The 18936-nt window shown below is 46.5% G+C and overlaps 5 protein-coding genes across 5 annotated transcripts; 2 read left to right on the top strand and 3 right to left on the bottom strand.

The window, feature by feature from the left end:
- Positions 1 to 335: 335 nt before the first annotated feature.
- On the top strand, positions 336 to 2161 carry MSY001_1025 (uncharacterized protein; the record flags this gene model as incomplete). Its single annotated transcript, XM_018886130.1, has 2 exons — positions 336 to 515; positions 542 to 2161. The coding sequence occupies 2 exons, from the start codon at positions 336 to 338 to the stop codon at positions 2159 to 2161; spliced, it is 1800 nt and encodes a 599-aa protein (XP_018739634.1).
- Positions 2162 to 2617: 456 nt separating this feature from the next.
- On the bottom strand, positions 2618 to 4110 carry MSY001_1024 (uncharacterized protein; the record flags this gene model as incomplete). Its single annotated transcript, XM_018886129.1, has 3 exons — positions 2618 to 2737; positions 2795 to 3877; positions 3904 to 4110. The coding sequence occupies 3 exons, from the start codon at positions 4108 to 4110 to the stop codon at positions 2618 to 2620; spliced, it is 1410 nt and encodes a 469-aa protein (XP_018739633.1).
- Positions 4111 to 4525: 415 nt separating this feature from the next.
- On the top strand, positions 4526 to 5506 carry MSY001_1023 (uncharacterized protein; the record flags this gene model as incomplete). The annotated part of the gene is made up of 3 exons (XM_018886128.1): positions 4526 to 4535; positions 4613 to 4786; positions 4914 to 5506. The coding sequence occupies 3 exons, from the start codon at positions 4526 to 4528 to the stop codon at positions 5504 to 5506; spliced, it is 777 nt and encodes a 258-aa protein (XP_018739632.1).
- Positions 5507 to 5531: 25 nt separating this feature from the next.
- On the bottom strand, positions 5532 to 6722 carry MSY001_1022 (uncharacterized protein; the record flags this gene model as incomplete). Its single annotated transcript, XM_018886126.1, has 1 exon — positions 5532 to 6722. The coding sequence occupies one exon, from the start codon at positions 6720 to 6722 to the stop codon at positions 5532 to 5534; it is 1191 nt and encodes a 396-aa protein (XP_018739631.1).
- A 3494-nt stretch (positions 6723 to 10216) lies between these two features.
- On the bottom strand, positions 10217 to 10945 carry MSY001_1021 (uncharacterized protein; the record flags this gene model as incomplete). The annotated part of the gene is made up of 1 exon (XM_018886125.1): positions 10217 to 10945. The coding sequence occupies one exon, from the start codon at positions 10943 to 10945 to the stop codon at positions 10217 to 10219; it is 729 nt and encodes a 242-aa protein (XP_018739630.1).
- Between the last annotated feature and the right edge of the window lie 7991 nt (positions 10946 to 18936).

Below are 18936 nucleotides of genomic sequence, written 5' to 3'. Positions count from 1 at the left end.
TTCAATCCAGTCAGGCACACTATTCAGCTGCAAACTGTGAGAGACTATCACATGAGTACAGATATAGACTCACACTTCATTGCTCCAACAGCCCATTCAACTTCCAGGCAGTGCCACTTGCACAGCTACTGGAGTACCAACAGTGTCGTACCGATTCTGTCAAGCCGACCTAGCCCCGATTCCAGTCCTGTCACGTGTCCTATCTTGACCAGATCGAGGGCTACAACACCTGTCCGTGCGACGCACTTGTCGGAAATGGAGGCCCTCAAACTGCAGCGAAAGTATCCTGAATTGTATGTACTGAGTTCTAACATATAAGCTCCCAGGAGGAGATGATGTCTATTATCTCCAAGTTCAAGCAAATTGACATTGACGACCGCGGTAGTCTCGATCGTCCCACTGTGCTTCGTGAGGTGCAGCAATTAGAGTCTGTGTCCTACGATCAAGTTCGGGAAACACTCAAGGATGTCAACTTAGATGCAAGTGGCCGGGTAGAGATTGAAGACTATGTTGATGTATGTCCGACATAACTGACTTTCAGCTCATTTCTCGATTGCGTAAAGGCAGCAATGCGCAGGCAGGTATTGTTTCCAAAGGAAAATTGATGGTGAAAGGTCATCATGCTTCAACCCAGCATACAATCAATGACGATGAGCGGACGGAATTTACTAGGCATATCAATATGAGTCTAGATGGCGACATTCACATTGGATCACGCCTGCCAATTCCCACAGACACATTTCAAATCTTTGACGAGTGTCGTGATGGTCTACTTCTTTGCAAGCTAATCAATAGCGCAGTTCCGGAAACTATTGATGAGCGTGTTTTGAATCTAGGCAAGATGGGGAAGGGTCCCAACGCATTCCAAATGACAGAGAATAATAATATTGTGATTCAATCTGCAAAAGCAATCGGCTGCAGCGTTGTGAATATTGGCGCCCAGGACATCACCGATGGAAGAGAACACTTAATTTTAGGCCTAATTTGGCAAATCGTTCGCCGGGGTCTTCTCAGCAAAATTGATCTCAAGCATCATCCTGAGTTATATCGCCTCCTTGAGGAAGATGAAACATTGGAAGAGTTTTTGAAGCTTCCTCCAGACCAAATTCTTCTTCGCTGGTTCAACTATCATCTGCAAGCTGCCAAGTGGCACCGCAGGGTTACGAACTTTTCGAAGGATGTATCCGATGGTGAGAACTACACTATTCTCTTGTCACAGATTAAATCAGATGTTTGTGACCGCAAGCCCCTTCAGGAGTCTGACTTGATGGCTCGTGCTGAAATGGTGCTGCAGCGCGCTGACATGATCGGCTGTCGCAAATATCTTACTCCCGGCTCTATGATTGCGGGAAATCCAAAGCTCAATCTCGCTTTTGTGGCCCATCTTTTTAATACATGGCCTAGTTTGGAGCCACTCTCCGAAGCTCCGCCCATGGACGTCGAGGAATTCGATGCAGAGGGTGAGCGTGAGGCACGCGTCTTTACATTGTGGCTCAACAGTCTCGATGTGGAACCTGGTGTCTACAATTTGTTTGAAGATCTTAAAGATGGAAATATTTTGCTTCAAGCATTTGATAAAGTGTTGCCAGGGTCCGTAAGCTGGAGGCGAGTTTCTAAAGCCAAAGAAGGCACTGAACTATCGCGTTTCAAGATGGTTGAAAACACCAACTATGTGATCGATCTCGCCAAAGCTAACAACATGCATATTGTAGGCATCCAAGGTGCTGATATCACCGACGGCGCTAAAACACTTACACTTGGCCTCGTATGGCAAGTAATGCGCGTAAATGTGACTAGTACTATGGAGGGTCTCAAAAAGAGCGGGAAGTCAGTGTCTGATCTGGAGATTCTCCAATGGGCCAACAATAAAGTGAAAGAAAGTGGGAAATCTACATCTATTCGCTCATTCCGTGACCCATCTATTTCAAATGCTAAATTTTTACTTGATTTACTTGAGGTCATTCGCCCGGGCATCGTCGATTACAATCTTGTCAAACAGGGTTCTAGTGAGGAGGAGTGTCGGCTGAATGCTAAATTGGCCATCAGTGTCGCACGAAAGCTTGGTGCACTGATTTTCTTGGTTCCTGAGGATATTGTTGAAATCAGACAACGTCTTATTTTGACATTTGTGGCGAGTCTTAGTATGTACCATGGTAATTAACTGACGTTCAGTGTCCTTGGGATCTTAATTGGTAAACATACTCATATAGCTATATCAATGTGTCCATTTCAACAAATATCCCGGCTAGCTCAGTCGGTAGAGCGTCAGACTCTTAATAAGAGTCTCCTCGGTTACGAGGGGTTATCTGAATGTCGTGGGTTCGAGCCCCACGTTGGGAGCATTTTTTGGCTTAATTTTTTAAGCCCATTATTCGTTCAATAACATAAAATAGTTCGTCGCCTCTAATCTTTTCAGTAATTTTCTCCCTCACAAACAATCTACGGAACTAATCATCGTCATCAAACGTAATTTTTTTCGCTTTGCCTGGGACTAACTCCTTAAAGTGATCTCGTGTTATTCACAAAATAGACGTACCTCCATAGCTTGAATGTGTTTTCTTCTTGATCGTTGTGGGGAAACGATCCATGTCTTTTGGAACTGGCTGTCCCGCATCTTTCAACACACGAATAAGCTCGCCAGCATGTGCCTTGTCTTCATCAGTGAAAAAAGTGAGAGCTTTTCCTGTTTTCCCACCGCGCCCTGTACGCCCAATACGATGAATATAATCTTCAATGGCTGCAAGTTAGTTGCCAAGCTATTTCACTCACTCAGTGGAAATGTGTAATTGATAACATGCTCGACATTAGGAATATCCAGACCTCTTGCAGCCACATCCGTTGCCACAAGTAAGGGCGTCTCATTTGTCTTGAAAGCATTGAGATTAGCAATGCGATCTTTCTGGCTTAAGTCTCCATGAATACCAGAAACACGATAGCCCCACCGACGCAGCGTATTTTCTACGCGCTGTGCCTCCTTCTTGTACAAAGCAAAAATGAGAATTTTGTCATTTGTCTTGTTCGCTTGAATCGACCTTAAAAAGTCACTCAAGCGGCGCTCCTTGGCACGCCCATCTTGCAGAACCTCCACCGATTGAGAAACACGACGGTTCGCACTCAACTCATCACTTCCCACAGTTACTCGAACAGGTGAACGCATGAAGGTTTCTGCTAAGCCACGGACAGCTGGCGGCCAAGTGGCACTAAACATGTTGGTGTGGCGACCATCCTCATGCGACTTTGTCATACCAATAATTGCACGAATGTCTGGTTCGAATCCTTTATCGAGCATTCGATCCGCTTCATCCAATGTCAAGTAGCTTACATGACTAAGATCAAGTGATCCTTCACGAGCCAAATCAAGAATCCGACCAGGCGTGCCAACGATAATATGCACAGGAAGCGAAAAGTTGTTTAGTTCTCGTAATTGCTCCCCTTTTGATACTCCTCCGTACAAACAGTAGACACCAAATCCTAGCGGCTCACTCACTCGCGCTAGATTGTCTCTTGTCTGAATAGCTAGTTCACGGGTTGGGGCCACGACCAATACCTGCACCACGCCCTTTTGATTTTTAATTAAAGATTTATTTTCAATCACATATTGAAGAGCTGGGATGCCAAAGGCAAGGGTTTTTCCTGAGCCAGTCTCCGCAACACCCACAATATCACGACCCAGAAAGAGTACAGGCCAACAGCATGATTGGATCAAAGTAGGCTTGGTAAATCCCTCAGCATCTAGACGTTTTTTCAGATCTGGATCAATTTTCCCTTCAAGCTCTGAGAATGAAAGCATTGGGCGTGGTGGCTTGTCATTCGATTCTTCAGGCATTTCAATTGTAATGTTATTAGTCTCAAGAAACTCGCGCGCCTCACTAGCAGACTAAGGTCAGAAAAGCAAATACATACGACGGCATTTTCCACAGCTTTCTGGGGCGCCTCTGAGCCTTTGATTTCACTTGATTTGGTAACCGCCTCTGTTTTCTTATCCTTCTTTTCCTTTTTAACCTTCTTATCTTTCTTATCTTTCTTCTCTGTCTTCTCCTTCTTCACCTTCTTCCTCTCAATTTCATTTTCACGTTCTTTGCGCTTTCCCTTCATATCTGCCTCGCTCATATGCAGCGCTTGATGGAGGGTTGTGCGCTGGAGCCACAACAAAAAATGTGCTCATCACGTGCAACATGTTGGCTCTCCCACACCCGAAGCATGAATATTGGGCTATCCTCGGATGCGCTGGATGTGTCCTTTCATCCTGACAAAGAGACGCACAGGATTGCTGTTGGATTGATTAGTGGGAAAGTCCAATTGTTTGACTATTCATCGCTTTTCCAGGGAGGAGAATTGGCCCAGTCTCATTCAGGGAAACACCAAGGAAAGTTATACAAGCGTCTGTGGAGTGTGCGACCATCGCGAAAGAGCTGTCGTGGTGTTGCTTTTGATCATTCAGGTTCAACTTTGTACTGTATTTTTAAAGACAAATCACTCTTAGCCTTGGACGCCACAAATGGTGAAATAAAAGCATGCTGGCCCAATGCCCATGAGTGCGTTATTGTATGCACTGACACTAGCTCTGCTCCTTCTCGAGTCTTGCCCATTGATGACACTCTCATTGCTACAGGTGATGATGATGGAGTTGTCCGCCTTTGGGATCCTCGGACACCTCCTGAAAAAGGCGCCGAAGCATCTTCCCCATTGCGTTCTTACGACCATCATTCTGACTGGATCACTGATTTGCTCTGGTGTCCGCATCTAGACCCGCCCCGTCCATCAAAGAAAGATGAGCAACAAAAACGTAAGCGTGAGGCTGAAGGGGATCGCAGTCGTCTTGTTGTTACAAGGTGCGTTTCATGACTCTCATGTCAGTGGCGATGGAACACTCAGTGTGATCGATGTTTACGGAGGCAAAAAATGCTTTGAAGTGAGCGAAGACCAAGAGGACGAACTTCTTTCTATTGCACCTATCAAGGGAGGCAAAAAACTAGTGGTTGGTACACAATTGGGAATCCTCTCGCTTTGGGCTCCCTCGCGCGGCATGCTAGACCATGTGGATCGGTTCCCAGGTCATCCATCTAGCGTCGACGCCATTTGCCCGCTCGATGATGACACAGTATTAACGGGATCATCTGATGGACTGATTCGTGTCGTCCAGCTTTTTCCTCACCAGTTGTTAGGCATTGTTGGCGATCATGATGGCATGCCTGTCGAATGCCTTGTTAAGAAAGGTAATCTAATTGCTAGCCTTGGCCATGGCAATGAATGCAAGCTTATCGATCTGGCACCTCTTCTTGAAGATAATGGCTCGGATGTTGACGATCAAGATCTTCCCCAAGTGCTTCCAGCATCTGATACAGATCCCACTTTTTTGCAAGGACCTGATGCTAGCGACAGTGATGAAGGCCAGACTAAACTTGCACCACCTTCAGCCAAACGTCGGGCCAGAGCTCGGCATTCTAAGAATTCTTTGACCGATGCTTCCTCTGAAGATCGTGCTAACTTTTTCGCAGATCTATAGCTATACATCACCCAGAAACACTATTTCAGTCACTTTGCACGGGGGTTGACCAAGGGTGGTCAATCTTGCCCCATTGGATGTCAGAGAGTTGCTTCAATACAGGCTCAGCAATAATACCGAAGCCGCTCGATGTAACCGGAACATCAATGTCCTGGCCATTGTAACCAATTTTGTTCACGGGGCTGACAACAGCTGCTGTACCAGCACCGAACATCTCCTCTAAGGTACCGTTCTTTGAAGCCTCAAGAATTTCCTTCATATTGATTTCACGTTCGTTCACTTCGATCTTCGGCACACCCTCAAGTTGGATCTTCCCGGACTGGTGGTCACGCAGTATTTCGAGAATGGAATCGCGTGTCACACCGGGCAGAATCATTCCATTGAGAGGTGGCGTCACGACTTCAAGAACACCATCGTCTTTCTTTAGAACGACGAACATGTTCATTGTGCCCACCTCAGTAAGCCAATGCTCTTCACCAAATAGCCATAGGATCTGTTGATACCCACGAGAAGATGCTTCCTTAGCAGGAAGCACGCCTGGTGCGTAGTTAGCGCCAAGCTTCGCATTACCAGAACCGCCTGGCCATGCTCGGACGTAATCTAAATTGGCTTCCAGTGCAACAGGCTTCACACCCGTGGAGTAATACGGTCCAACGGGAGAAAGAATCACAAAAAGCAAGGCTTCCGTATTGTCAGCAACACCCAACGAAGCCTGTGCACCAATTAAAGTGGGGCGAATGTACAAGGAATAGCCATCTTCTTTGGGTACCCAATCCTGGTCAAGGTCCACAAGCTTCTTGATGAGCTTGATTAGCTCGTCTCCATCAAAAGTAGGAAGGCAAAGTCGCTCAGCGCTGCGGTTCATGCGCTCCATATTTTTGTTGGGACGGAAGAGTCGAATCTTGTCTTGAGGGTCACGGTAGGCCTTCAGACCTTCAAACAATGTCGAAGCATAATGCAAGACAGTGGTGCTAGGATCTAGTTGGAAGGGGCCGTAAGCTTCAATCTTTGGTTCACCCCAACCAGTGGTCTTATTCCAAGGAACTGTCAGCATATGGTTCGTAAACGTCTTGCCGAATACCAGATCCTTAGCATCAGGACACGTGCGAGGATTTTCATTCCGCTTCACCACAAGTCGACTGGCATCAAGTGGTGCAAGCCCTGTCTTTTGACGCTTAAGATCGCCACTTGCATCTGTGGAAGCTGATCGCGACATGACAATTGAAAATGGCTGCGGCGAGAATGGAGAGACAGTCTTGAAGGCTCGGCGCAAGAGGAAAAGCCGCATACCGCAGTTCGATTTAATTGGATATTTATTATATATTTGTAAGTCTTGGACCGTGCTTCGATGTACACCGATGACTCATTACAAGATAAACCTATAGATCGCTGTCATTACAGTCATAGCATGGGGCGCCACACGTGTTGACCTGGCAAGTAGGCTTTTTAGGGTATCTGCGTGCGTCATGTCCCGAAAGGCTTGGAGATCAACAAGCTCAACGCCGACGTCCTGGAGCAAACTTTTCAGTAGAATGCTTTGGCTAATAGGAACATAACCGTCACTTCCCCCATGTATCAGGAGAAATCGTGGAGGTAGAAAAGACGGATCAATGATTGATTTTGAATAGTCTAGTAGATGTGTTGGCGAATGCATAAGATATTGCTTACTCTGAGGACCCGCCCATCGATGCAGAAAGCTCAAGTGCTCGACACCCAGCTCGCACTCATGAAGATACCCTTTGATCAAATCACTTAGTCCAGCAATTAAAATGACACCGGCAAATGCTGGTAATCGGACTTGAGGGGCATAGATCTCTGTCCTTTTAAGAGGTATTTCCATTTCTTTTCGAAATCGATTATTGCCTTCATCACTACCATTTGTGTCACTTAAAGCACGACTGAGAACCACAGCCTCCTGGGCCAATGTTAATGTGATAAGTTCCGCAGAACATCCTGTTCCCATCAAGTAAATACGCGAAGGGTCTCCTCTGTATGTGGCGATGTGAGCACCTACCCAGCTAAGAGCCAGTCGCAGATCTACCACTGATTGACGAATCCGATCCTTGGGGTAGTATGTGATGTCAGGGATAACGACACAATATCCCAATTGCTGCATATTGAGGGCCAACTGGATGTAAGCTTTGCGATGACTGGTAAGCTGCACGGGAAAAAAAGCAGTTGGTACAAAGACCACCACTGGTGAGCCACGGATCTCTTGATACATATTCTTATCCTGTTCAATGGCTGCAGGATATACATCCAATTTTTTATGAGAAAAGGGTATAGAGTAATTGATAGATTCACTTCTGTTAGGATCAAAAACATACAAAACGGGTAAGCCAGCTTTCCTACATCGACAAGTGTACCTGTACTGAAAGTACCAATCGATACTCAGCCATAAGAACCCTGCACATGTTCGAATGTATCGGCATACTGATAATGTGACTTTAAAGCAACGTTCTGGTGTCCATGGAAGAAAAGGAACATAGGATGACAGGGATGAAGAGCCAAGCGATGTGTACACTGACGAATCTTGTTGTGCAACAAAGAGATAGGAGCTCCATGCAATGGCATACATCGTAATAATCATGGAGCTGAACAGCGCAACCCAAGCACTAAGGTAAGAATCACCCCGCTTACAATAAAGAAACAAAAGGAACTGCATGTCAATCGAAAAATAACTCACTAAAGATGCCGATCACAGATATAGGCACCATGGCTAGAGCACCAGAAGTTATCAGAAGTGAAATCCACAACATTAACGACTGCAAGGTCGGAGATAGAGTCATTTGAATTCTTGAATTTGATTTTTTTCTACCATTTGAATGTTCAAAATGACTTCTGGGTTGTTCTTTAACTGTTACCATCTTGAGGTTGCAGGATGTGAGAAATTCGTGGAACGGTACCACTTGGCCCGATCCGGCCTACCTGCCTGCATGCATAGATGCATGCGCATTACCCCACACAACGTTCTCCACATAAGATTGCTTTTACTCGAGGACTTTCATTTAACAGTCCCACGTGACATTATACTTTTACACGTGACACGAATGCCTACTGCGGAAGGTTGTGTGGTGAAGCAATTTCGCGGCGGAAACTTGACGATACACCAGCAAGATGGCTCATCAGAACGTGTGGTTCTCGCACCCCGTATGTATTTTACTCTCTGAAGTGGATTGTTCTAACAGTTTTAGCGCAATTACGGCAAGGGTTCTCGTAAGTGGTATGTATCAGGCCGTGGATATGGGTTCAGAATATCATGAGACTTTGAATTTGATGAGAGTCGTTCCTCGTTTATGGTCGCTTTGTATTCATATATTCATATTTGTTGTTGAAGCTAAGCCATAAAGAGTTGGGATGTACTATTCTTGATCACCTCTCTTGATATCTACCCTGTTCTTTTGAATTTGGGACATTTATACTAACATTTCTCAGCCGCGTCTGTGGCAACCAGGGCGGTCTTATCCGCAAGTATGGCCTTGACATCTGTCGCCAGTGCTTCCGCGAGAAGGCTGCCGACATTGGTTTCCACAAGGTACGTTGATTATTAGAATGTATGGACTTACTCTTCAGTACCGCTAAATCATACCCAGGCCCCTTTTATTCGAGCCTAACGGGTGAATGGGACTATATCGGCACAGCTTTGCAATGTGGCTGTCTTTTTCGCTCACATGCCATAGTCTCGAGTGTACCTTCGATTTATGCCCCAAAATAAAAATGCTTTCTAAATGCTACACCTATAATCACAGTTTGTTTTCAGCTGTTTTCGAGACTGCTTGTTTGACAGGTCGTACCCAGCCACGCTTAACAAGCCACCGGACAATAGGAGGCGTAATCATAAGCGTAATGCCTGCACGCACTGGCAACATGATGGTCTTGTGGATCGCGAAAGCGAGGACAAACTCTGTGGACAGTCGTGCCAGAAGCAGCTCAAACTCAGAGTTCTTTTCTTCAACAACAAACCACTTTTTCACATAGCCAACAATGGCGTTTTCTTTAGGTTCATCTCCTCCTTTCAATTTTTTAATGACTGGCCCCAACCATTTCGATAGCAAAGCTTCCAATTCACCCACTTGCTCCCCTGCATAAAAGTGGATTGCAAGAAATGTCAGAGAGCAATCGATCCCTGACATGATCATGTAAACACCAACAGCCCACCAGCCATACTGTTTCATCATTGTTTTTAAGCGTTGATAGAGCCCCATTCGCGGTTCTTTCGGTGGCGTTTGTCCCTCACCGCCTTCATGCGAACTAGACTTACCGCTTTGTGGGGCAGGCTTTATACGTTCTGGCATCTCCATACGTGGCTGAGTATACGAAAATGTGCGCACATTAAATGGCATCATTGCCGTACGCATTTGGGTGCTTGAAAGTCGGGAAGCCACCGGGAAAGTCGCGGCAAGATATGCATTTCGGCATGAACCTCGAACAACACCCGTTGGCAAGCAAAACGAATGTAGTCGGAACATGGGCCAATGTATGGCTCTAGCAATGTTCGCAACCACCATGCTAGGGCCAACAATTTAGTACTCGTGTGATCGGGTACAGGCTTGTGCGTTTATGACTAAGGGAAATGAATGCCTAGATATTTAATGATGCTTACTTAACACTCGCTGCATTGCGATGTCCCTCAGAGTCTCCATTTCGCCGCTCTGTTCACACAGTTGATAAAATGAACTGTTGGTGTTTGAGATAAGTGAACTCGGAGAGTCATNACTCGACTACTTTACCCTGTCCGAGAACGAGAACCTTGTCATAGTCGATAATTGTCTTGAGGCGATGAGCCACGGTCAGAATTGTGGCACCCGGAGCCATTTGCTCGCGAATAGTGCGCTGAATCAGTGCATCTGACTCCGAGTCAAGATTTGCTGTGCTTTCATCGAGTATAAGAACCTTGCTGTCCCGCATCTTGAGTAAACCGCGTGCAAGAGACAAGAGCTGTCGCTGACCGGCGCTGAAGTTTGCACCGCCTTGGTCCACGGGGTCGTCGAGCGACCTGATAATGCTGCCCTCGCCAGGTGTATGAGGATCCGGTCCTGGCGATGTAAGTTGACAACGTTGGAGTGCAAACCACATGTCGGCGTCCTCTGTAAGCTGGAAGGGATCGAGATTTGAGCGGACTGTGCCTTTGAAGAGCTGAGAGTCCTGGGGGATGATGGTAAGCTTGCGACGGAGAGCGGAAAGGGAGAGGGTGGAGATGTCAATGCCATCGATGGTAATTGATCCACGCTCGGCCTCGAGGAAGCGGAAAAAGGCAAGGGAAAGGGTAGACTTGCCACTGCCTGTACGGCCGACAATGCCGACCTTCTCACCGGGCTGGATAGAGAAGGACACATTTTGGAGAGCCAGAGGGAACTGCTTGCCATAGCGCACGGAGAGATCCTGAACATGAATAGCACCCGTATCGGTGGGCCAATGTGCAGGGGGTTNCCTGGCCATCTTGTTTTTCTGATTCAATCCAGATGTATTCACCCACTCGTTCCACTGCATTCATGTTTATTTCCATGGTAGAATACAATCGCACAAGCCATAGCAAAACTTCCACCAGCATGATTGCATAAGAGAGTGTGAATCCTGCTAGAGCAGCATCTGATCCGCCTAATAACAAGAACAGTGCTGCGATAAAAGTAACTCCAGAGCCGGCAATGTCACAGCAAATACTGAGCCAACGATTTTCATACCATAAAAGTAAAAAGGCACGATTCCATTTGTCGAGCAAGCCGAGACATTGTCTCATAATGCGCTCGCCATCGCTGTACGCTCTGATTGTTATGGTTCCAGCAATCGTTTCACCCACTAGTGTATACAAGGGCGATCTTTGAATGCTCTCAATTCGCTTCAAATCACGCGAGGAGGCCAAGTATAGTGACCCAATCAAGTAGTAAACCGCCGTGATAAACCCAAGCACCAGCAGAAACTTTGGTGTAGCCCAACAGATAACGGCAATAATTGAAACCAGAGATATTAAGTTTTCAACCGCCATCTGGACAATAGGTATCAGTTCACGGTCAATATCTTGCATGTCGCGAGAAAGTCGATTTGTAATACGTCCAATAGGTGTTCTGTCATAGAACTGTGGGCGAGCTTGCAGCAATGCTCGCATCATCCGACTGTAAAGAAGCTTGGATGACTGCAGTGAGGCTGCATATTGCACCAAGTCGGTCGCGAAGCTGATTAAAACAAACAAAAGGATAATAGCAGCATATCCTTTCAAGTAATACCATGTCTTTTGCTGCTCGTGAACCTCATTAGGAGTAGGAAGGTCAGAGAATATTAATGCTCGTAAAGTTGTTTGTACTGTTGTTGCTGCTTTATCATATGACCTGGCCCAGCTGCGCAACCATGCACCACTCCCCACATCAGCTACGCGGATGCTGATATACAGTATTAAAAGAGTTATCCAAACCATAGCAGCCACGAATCGTGATTTTGCCACGGAACTCATATAGAACCAATACAAATATAAACTGGAATGTTCGCGCGAAAGACGTTCTTCATTCTTGTCAGCTTGGAGCTTGCGAGCTCGTTGCTGGTTTGCCTTTTCTTTACGACTCTTTAATTCTTCTTCACTAATAAAAGTCTTTCTCTCATCTTCGTCAGCCTCCGGAGCACTTTCCAATAGCGCTCTGCAAATTTTGCCTTCAGAGAGAAGCTGTTCTGACGAACCTTGAGCAGCCACACGTCCACCATCCATCACAACAACATAAGATGCGCTTGGCAGCATTAAGGCTGCTGCATGTGTCACTAGAATAATAGTCCTGCCTTGGGATAAGGGGCCTTGAAAACAATGCTGGTGCAAGTGCTTGGCGGTGTGTGCATCGACGGCACTCAGTGCGTCGTCAATAAGAATGTGCTTGGCATGCGAGTAGAAGGCCCTTGCGAGGGCAATGCGGGCCTTTTGACCACCTGATAGTGATGTACCTTTTTCGCCGACTTCTGTTTCGTCGTGGAACTCGAGAATGTCAAGGTCAGGCTCGAGAGCACAGGCTCGAAGCACTTCGTGGTAGCGCTCGTCATCATACTCGGTACCAAACAGAATATTTTCGCGCACTGTAGTTCCCAGCAACCAAGCATTTTGACTGCAATATGCAACTGTTTCCGTCAACTTTGTAACAGGATCCGGCTCAACCAATGAGCGCGAAATAGCGCAGGGCATCATTGTTGTACCTGAAACACGATGCAGTTCACCTAACATAGCAAGAAGTAGAGATGACTTACCGGATCCGACAGGTCCCACGATCACACTTAGCTGACCAACAGGAAACTGACAATTGAGATCCCGGAGCACAAAGCGCCCTTCTTCTTCAGCCGTTTTAGGGTCTGAACCATGGGTGAATGTTGCATTTTTGAAGCCCAATTTTCCAAGAGATGCATAATCAACTACCCTAGGCTGTTTCATCCCGAGCAATTGTTCATATTTCATAGTGTCAGGCTCATTTAGGAAATTGTCAATTCGTCGTACTGACACGATTGCCGATAGGAGCCAATGAATCATACTTGGCAAATCGGCCAAGGGTCCTCGTAGCGTGTTAAAGAGAGCAAGCGCTGTGAATGCTTTCTCTGCTGTTAATTCCCTTTTAAATAAAAGAGTATGCACGCCAAACGTTGCTATTGTCACCAACATAGGCGTAGCAATGAAGGACATATGAATTAAAATTGAATAAAGAAAATGGCGGCGCAGTAATCTCAACTCATTGATGCGGGTCTCATTCATTCGGCGCTCAAATGGTGTTTCCCAGGCAAAGAACTTGACTGTTTTTATGCAATTCAAAACTTCTGTGGCCAAATTCAACCGCTCATCCGTTGCACGCAACATATTTTCCTGCACTATTACTTGGATGCGGGTCAAATAGGCTTGAATTGGGATAGCAACCACCAACAATATCAAACCCACCACAGCTGACCATCCTAGTAGCGTTGTAACATAAAATACTCCCATAAGTACGGTCAATGGCTGTTGCGGTATCAGGAAATGCATATAGGCAGCCAGTTCGCTGATGCTGTTCACATCAACAGAGACTAAGTTAGTTATTGCCCCATCTGTCGCAGACGCTTTCTCATTTTGTGCGATATCGTCGCCAGTCTTTTCTTCGTCGACTTTCTTCTTTGCACAATATCCACGGCGTATCGTTTTGCTAAGCACTTCATAAGACACCAAAGCGCGAAGCTGTACACAGATATGGCGACCTGTCATGAGACTTTGAGATTGACAAATAGCAAGCAGGATCTGACTTACAAACATGCCTAATGCAAAGAAAACACCAAGATGTAAGGGCATGTCTTCTTGAGCATTAAAGCGGAGAGAGAAAAAGTTGAGCAATCGCGAAAGAAAAAAGACAGGCGCTAATGTCAAAAATGTTGCAAGAAGTCCGCATGCACATTGGTAGGTAAAAAGCGGCAGGAAATGACGCACAAGTCGCTTCCAAAGCGGACGTCGAGTCTCTGGACCGTTATGTATACGGAAAGTAGCAGTTACCGCAGATGCTCTATCACTAGACATGAGTTGTGGTACATCTTTTAACGTGATAGGCTCAAAGTAATGTTTCCAAATGAACGGCTGGATAAACTGGAAAAGGGCACGACTCAGTATAGATGCGTGCTGTTCAGGTGGCGGAAGAAGCGGACTCGAATCTTTAGAGAACGAAGGTATGATAGCGTCTTCATTGTTATCAACCACACGCTGAATGCGCGGAGGTGTCGGCACAGCTGTACGAAGTTCAGAGTACAATGTGTGCTTGTGCATGGTCTCCTGAAGTGCTCGCAAACCCGATGGAAGTGCTTGTGTGACGGGTGTCATGATACTCAAGCCAAATATTGGGACAACCACAATTGCCTGGATCACGACCAATATCCGCGCCTTAGAATCCATACTTAACAAAAAGGCAGAGCGGACATTCGACAAGGCAATCAAGGCACCAATACACGATAGAACAAGTTTGTGCTTGTGCATTGAATGGGAACTCCAAAGAGAGGAAGCGGTAATGATCGCGAAGTAAATCCAGTAAATAGGCCAAGCAAGACCTACATTTGCCTGGGTTGCCATACTACCCATGCATATCACCGCCGTAATGATGGAAAGAATTAGCTCGAGAATACACTTTCGGTACCGAAGAATGTCCCGTCGTTGTGCAGCGGCGTGGTCAGACAAGTCTTCTTTGATGCTGAGTGCTTGATCAATCAATACGATATTCTCTGCTTGAAATACTTGCTCGGCCACCGTTGAGGGTGTAACTGGCGAACTCTCTTCAGAAATGGCATTGTAGAAATGAGATGACTCTGGGTTGAGGTGTGCAACTTCCAAAGCAAGCTTGGAACGTCGTTCCCTGCTATCCCTCAAGTTGGCACCGAGCCAAGCCAGTGCACTTGCGGCAAAAACACATAAAGGAATCACTGCATTTAGGACAGTTATACGGAAGCAAGGTGTCCAATCTTCTTTGCCAAAAGGGGTAGTCCATGAACATGGACTACCTGCCAGCGGCATTTCTCCAGGTGATATCGAGTTCGCCAAGGGGAATGGAGCAAGGGCCGAGAAACATTTAAGCTTATAAATGCCTCAGCACCAGAAATTAGGCTTAGACATCATCACTTGCATAAATGGGGTGCCTGGGCTACGCTGCATGGCGTTCCTGGGCGTGGCACTCTCGCATTCGTTACCGCTCTATATCATCTGTTCCTATCGTATACCAAATCCAAAGGAAAAGAGTTAGTGCACTACCTGAGCGTGTAGTTCCTACTTCACCGACCCCCACCACTACTAAAACGCCCGAATGGCCACCGCTTGCGCTTTGTGTGTTAGAGAATCTGAAAGCATTCCCTCAATGCATACTGCTTACTCGTGTAGGCGGCTTTTATGAATCTTATTTTGAACAGGCTCCAACCATTGCTTCACTCCTTGGCATCAAGCTAGCATCTCGAAAATGGGCCGGCCAGAACATCCCCATGGCTGGCTTTCCTATCCACCAATTGGACAAGTACCTGAAGGTTCTTGTTCAAGAACATGGAAATCTTGTGGCTATTTGTGAAGAGTTTAAAGCAGAGGCGAAGAACGTGCCTTTTCAGCGTCGAGTCACGCGTGTTGTATCTCCTGGCACGCTCATTGACGAACGTTTTTTGGACCCTTTCCACAATAATTTTATTCTCGCAATTTTTGAGTCAGAGGGAGGTACATTTGGTCTTGCGTGGCTAGATGTAAGTACTGCCGACTTTCAGACGACGGAGTCCAGCGATCCCAAAACTGTGCGCGACGAAATTACCAGGATTGCGCCTAGGGAAGTCGTTCTTGTGCATGACAACATATACCCCCCAGACCACCCTATTGCAGAAGCTATCAGCCGCACACAGGCCCTCATTTCGCATACGCCAATGCCTGAACAAACCTCTGAGTCTCTTGGCATAGAGAAGACGAGTGTTTCTGCTGCTGAACATTCTGCTATCCGTTTGCTCACTGGCTACCTTTCCACTCGACTCCTAGAACACATGCCTGATATGCATGTGGATACACCACAACACTCTGAAACGACTATGCATATGGATGCCGCAACTTTGACTGCTCTAGAGATCCGAGAAACGAACGAACGAAGCACACGAGGCAGCCTTATAAAGATCCTGCGTCGTACTGTTACTCAAGGGGGCGCGCGCCTGCTTGTACATTGGCTGACTTCTCCAAGTACCTCGATACCATTGATCCAGGCTCGGCAGTCCATGGTTGACTTATTTCTAAAAAATTCATTTTTACGCCAGGATATCCGCATGATCATGCACACAAGTATTGGTGATATCTTGCGTACTTTACAACGTGTAAGCCTACGACGCAATGATGTTCAGGATCTTCTTAAAATTCGTGATTTTATTCGAGCTACGGACCAAATTCTTGACCGCCTAGAGCGCGAAACAAGTGCACCGATTGGTGGTTTGGAGCTTCAAGAGTGGATGCGCCGCTGTACGTCACTTGATGAACTAGGAGATCGCTTAGGCAATGCTATTGATGAGAGAGTTATGCAGAAGCGACTGGAACAGCAAGCTGCTCTTATCAAACAATTTGATTCTATGTATGATACGGGAGAGGCTACAACGGAGTCTATCGATGTACCTAAAGTTCGGAAGCAGCGGCGCTCGTCTGTCAGTATACCTTTGCTACTAGAAGGACCACTTTGGGGAGACGACATTGAACATTTAGTCCGCCCAGACTCGTCACCAATGTTGCAAAATCTCACTGACCAATACAATGGTTACCGTGTAAAAGCACGCATCCTGGAAAACTCGCTGCGAGAGCGTCATGGTGAATATGTAACATTAAAATTCCTCCTTGGTCAAGGGTACATTGTCCATTTTTCATCACCACGAGGTGATGAACTTGACGAGAACCTTACTTTGGCCTACAAAACGAAAACCACTCGAACATTTTACCATCCAGAATGGTCAAAAATTGGAATGAAACTCCAGAAACTGAAAGAGGGTATTTCCGATTGCGAATCGCGCTTGCTCGACACACTCCGTCTTGAAGTCCTGGCACATTCTGACAAGTTACGTCGAAATGCACGCCTGCTGGATCAATTGGATGTTCTGCAGAGTTTTGCTCAGGCCGCAGAAGAGCTTTCTCTTGTGCGACCTGTCATCGATAACTCCAGTCAACTAGATATCTGCGATGGTCGTCATCTAGGTGTCGAGTTGGGTCTCATGGAGCAAGAGCGGCTTTTTACGAAAAATCATCTCAAGTTAGGTCAAGATGCACGTCTTCATCTTATTACTGGACCCAATATGGGCGGTAAATCTACCTTTTTACGTCAAAATGCTATTATTGCTGTTCTTGCTCAAGCAGGATCATTTGTACCGGCCGAAGCGGCTCGAATTGGCATTGTTGATGCTATCTTTAGCCGGGTAGGTGCGAAAGACGATTTGTTTCACAATCGGAGCACATTTATGGTGGAAATGAGCGAGACAGCAGACATTCTTCAACGAGCAACCAGTCGCAGCTTTGTGATTGCCGATGAAATCGGCCGCGGCACCAACACCTCCGTTGGTTTGGCAGTTGCTTTTTCTGTTCTTCACTCACTTGCGATCCGGACACAATGCCGTACACTCTTCGCCACACACTACTACGAACTGGCCGACATGCTAGGTTTTGACCAGGATCAACCTCCTTCGCAAGCTCTCTCCGATCAGGTGGCTTTTTTCTGCACGCGCCTTGAGAAACATGGCGACGTGCTTTGGTTTTCACACCGGGTACGACCGGGCGTGAACCGCGATTCCCATGGGTTGGATATAGCGCGTTTGGCGGGTATGCCTAAAGACACTATGGAGCTAGCAGCCAAGACACACGCATGGATTGTTCAACATGGTCGTGCAAATATCGACACACGGGGACTCGTGCAGGATGTATTGGTTTCACAGTAGCCTTGGGAAGTTAACCGTAGAGAAACTGGTCCGGTGCACTTCCATAAAGGGCCTTCCAGCTTGGCGGTTCTGGTAGTGGCATTTCTGTCATCAGAATGTGTAACATACGCAAAGGCAAGTTGCATAGAGATGATATCTTGACGACGAGCGCTTGTGCATCCATGCGGTTGTCGCCTTCTGCACAGAACATTAGCAGAGCCGTAGTGTTTGGCGCAGCAGTGCTTAAAAACTTGCGCGCAATCCCACTACCAGGAAGCGGAGGCATACCAGTTATTTCATGAGTATGAGGCTGGAACACTGGCAGAGCTTCGCTAGCCGCTTTAGAAATGGGCGTATCCATGGCTGGAACAGGTCTCAAATACAAAAACGGTGTTCTTCACATTAGTCTTTAGTACATACAGGAACTCATCATCCACACGCATAGCCGCATCAAGACTAGGTAAGAAGATCAACATACCTGGCTACTAGTAGCACCTGAGAGAAACCGGCTTGTTCGATCCACTCATTGAACTTGAGTACAAATTCCGTCTGACAGGCCTCTTTATTAGCATGCAATAACGTACTCGGATCACTGGGCTCCTCTGCTGGATAATCGTGATCCCCAATTTGGTTTGAAAAACTGTATAAGATATAAAGACGCACCATCCAAAGCTGTGTACACCGAACCAGGGTTTTCGCCTGGCTCGCTTGGTGATACAAATGGCACGCATTCACTAGCGTCCAAATAGGCGACGCGATGACATTCCAGCGAGGGGGCGTGAAGCAACAGATCAACAGCAAGCTGAGGTACAGATCCTACACTGATTACAGGCAAAATAAGAATTTGTCCTCGAAATGTCGGTATACTATTGGGATCCACAGGTATACACCAAGTCATGATGATGCGTTTCACGTACCTCCACAAGATGTCTAATGGTCATATCTACAAACGATGATGATTTCTTGCCATTGTTTTAAGTTGGTCGAGTTCGCCAGTCCGTTCGCAAAGACTGTAGAAAACACTTGAAGTAGTAGAAAGAAGAGCATGGGGAGAATCG

Source organism: Malassezia sympodialis, genomic scaffold, assembly GCF_000349305.1.
Source record: "Malassezia sympodialis ATCC 42132 genomic scaffold, msy_sf_4, whole genome shotgun sequence".
NCBI classification, from domain to species: domain Eukaryota; kingdom Fungi; phylum Basidiomycota; class Malasseziomycetes; order Malasseziales; family Malasseziaceae; genus Malassezia; species Malassezia sympodialis.
Note: the sequence above shows the minus strand (reverse complement) of the source record. Positions and strands in the feature narration are given on the sequence as shown.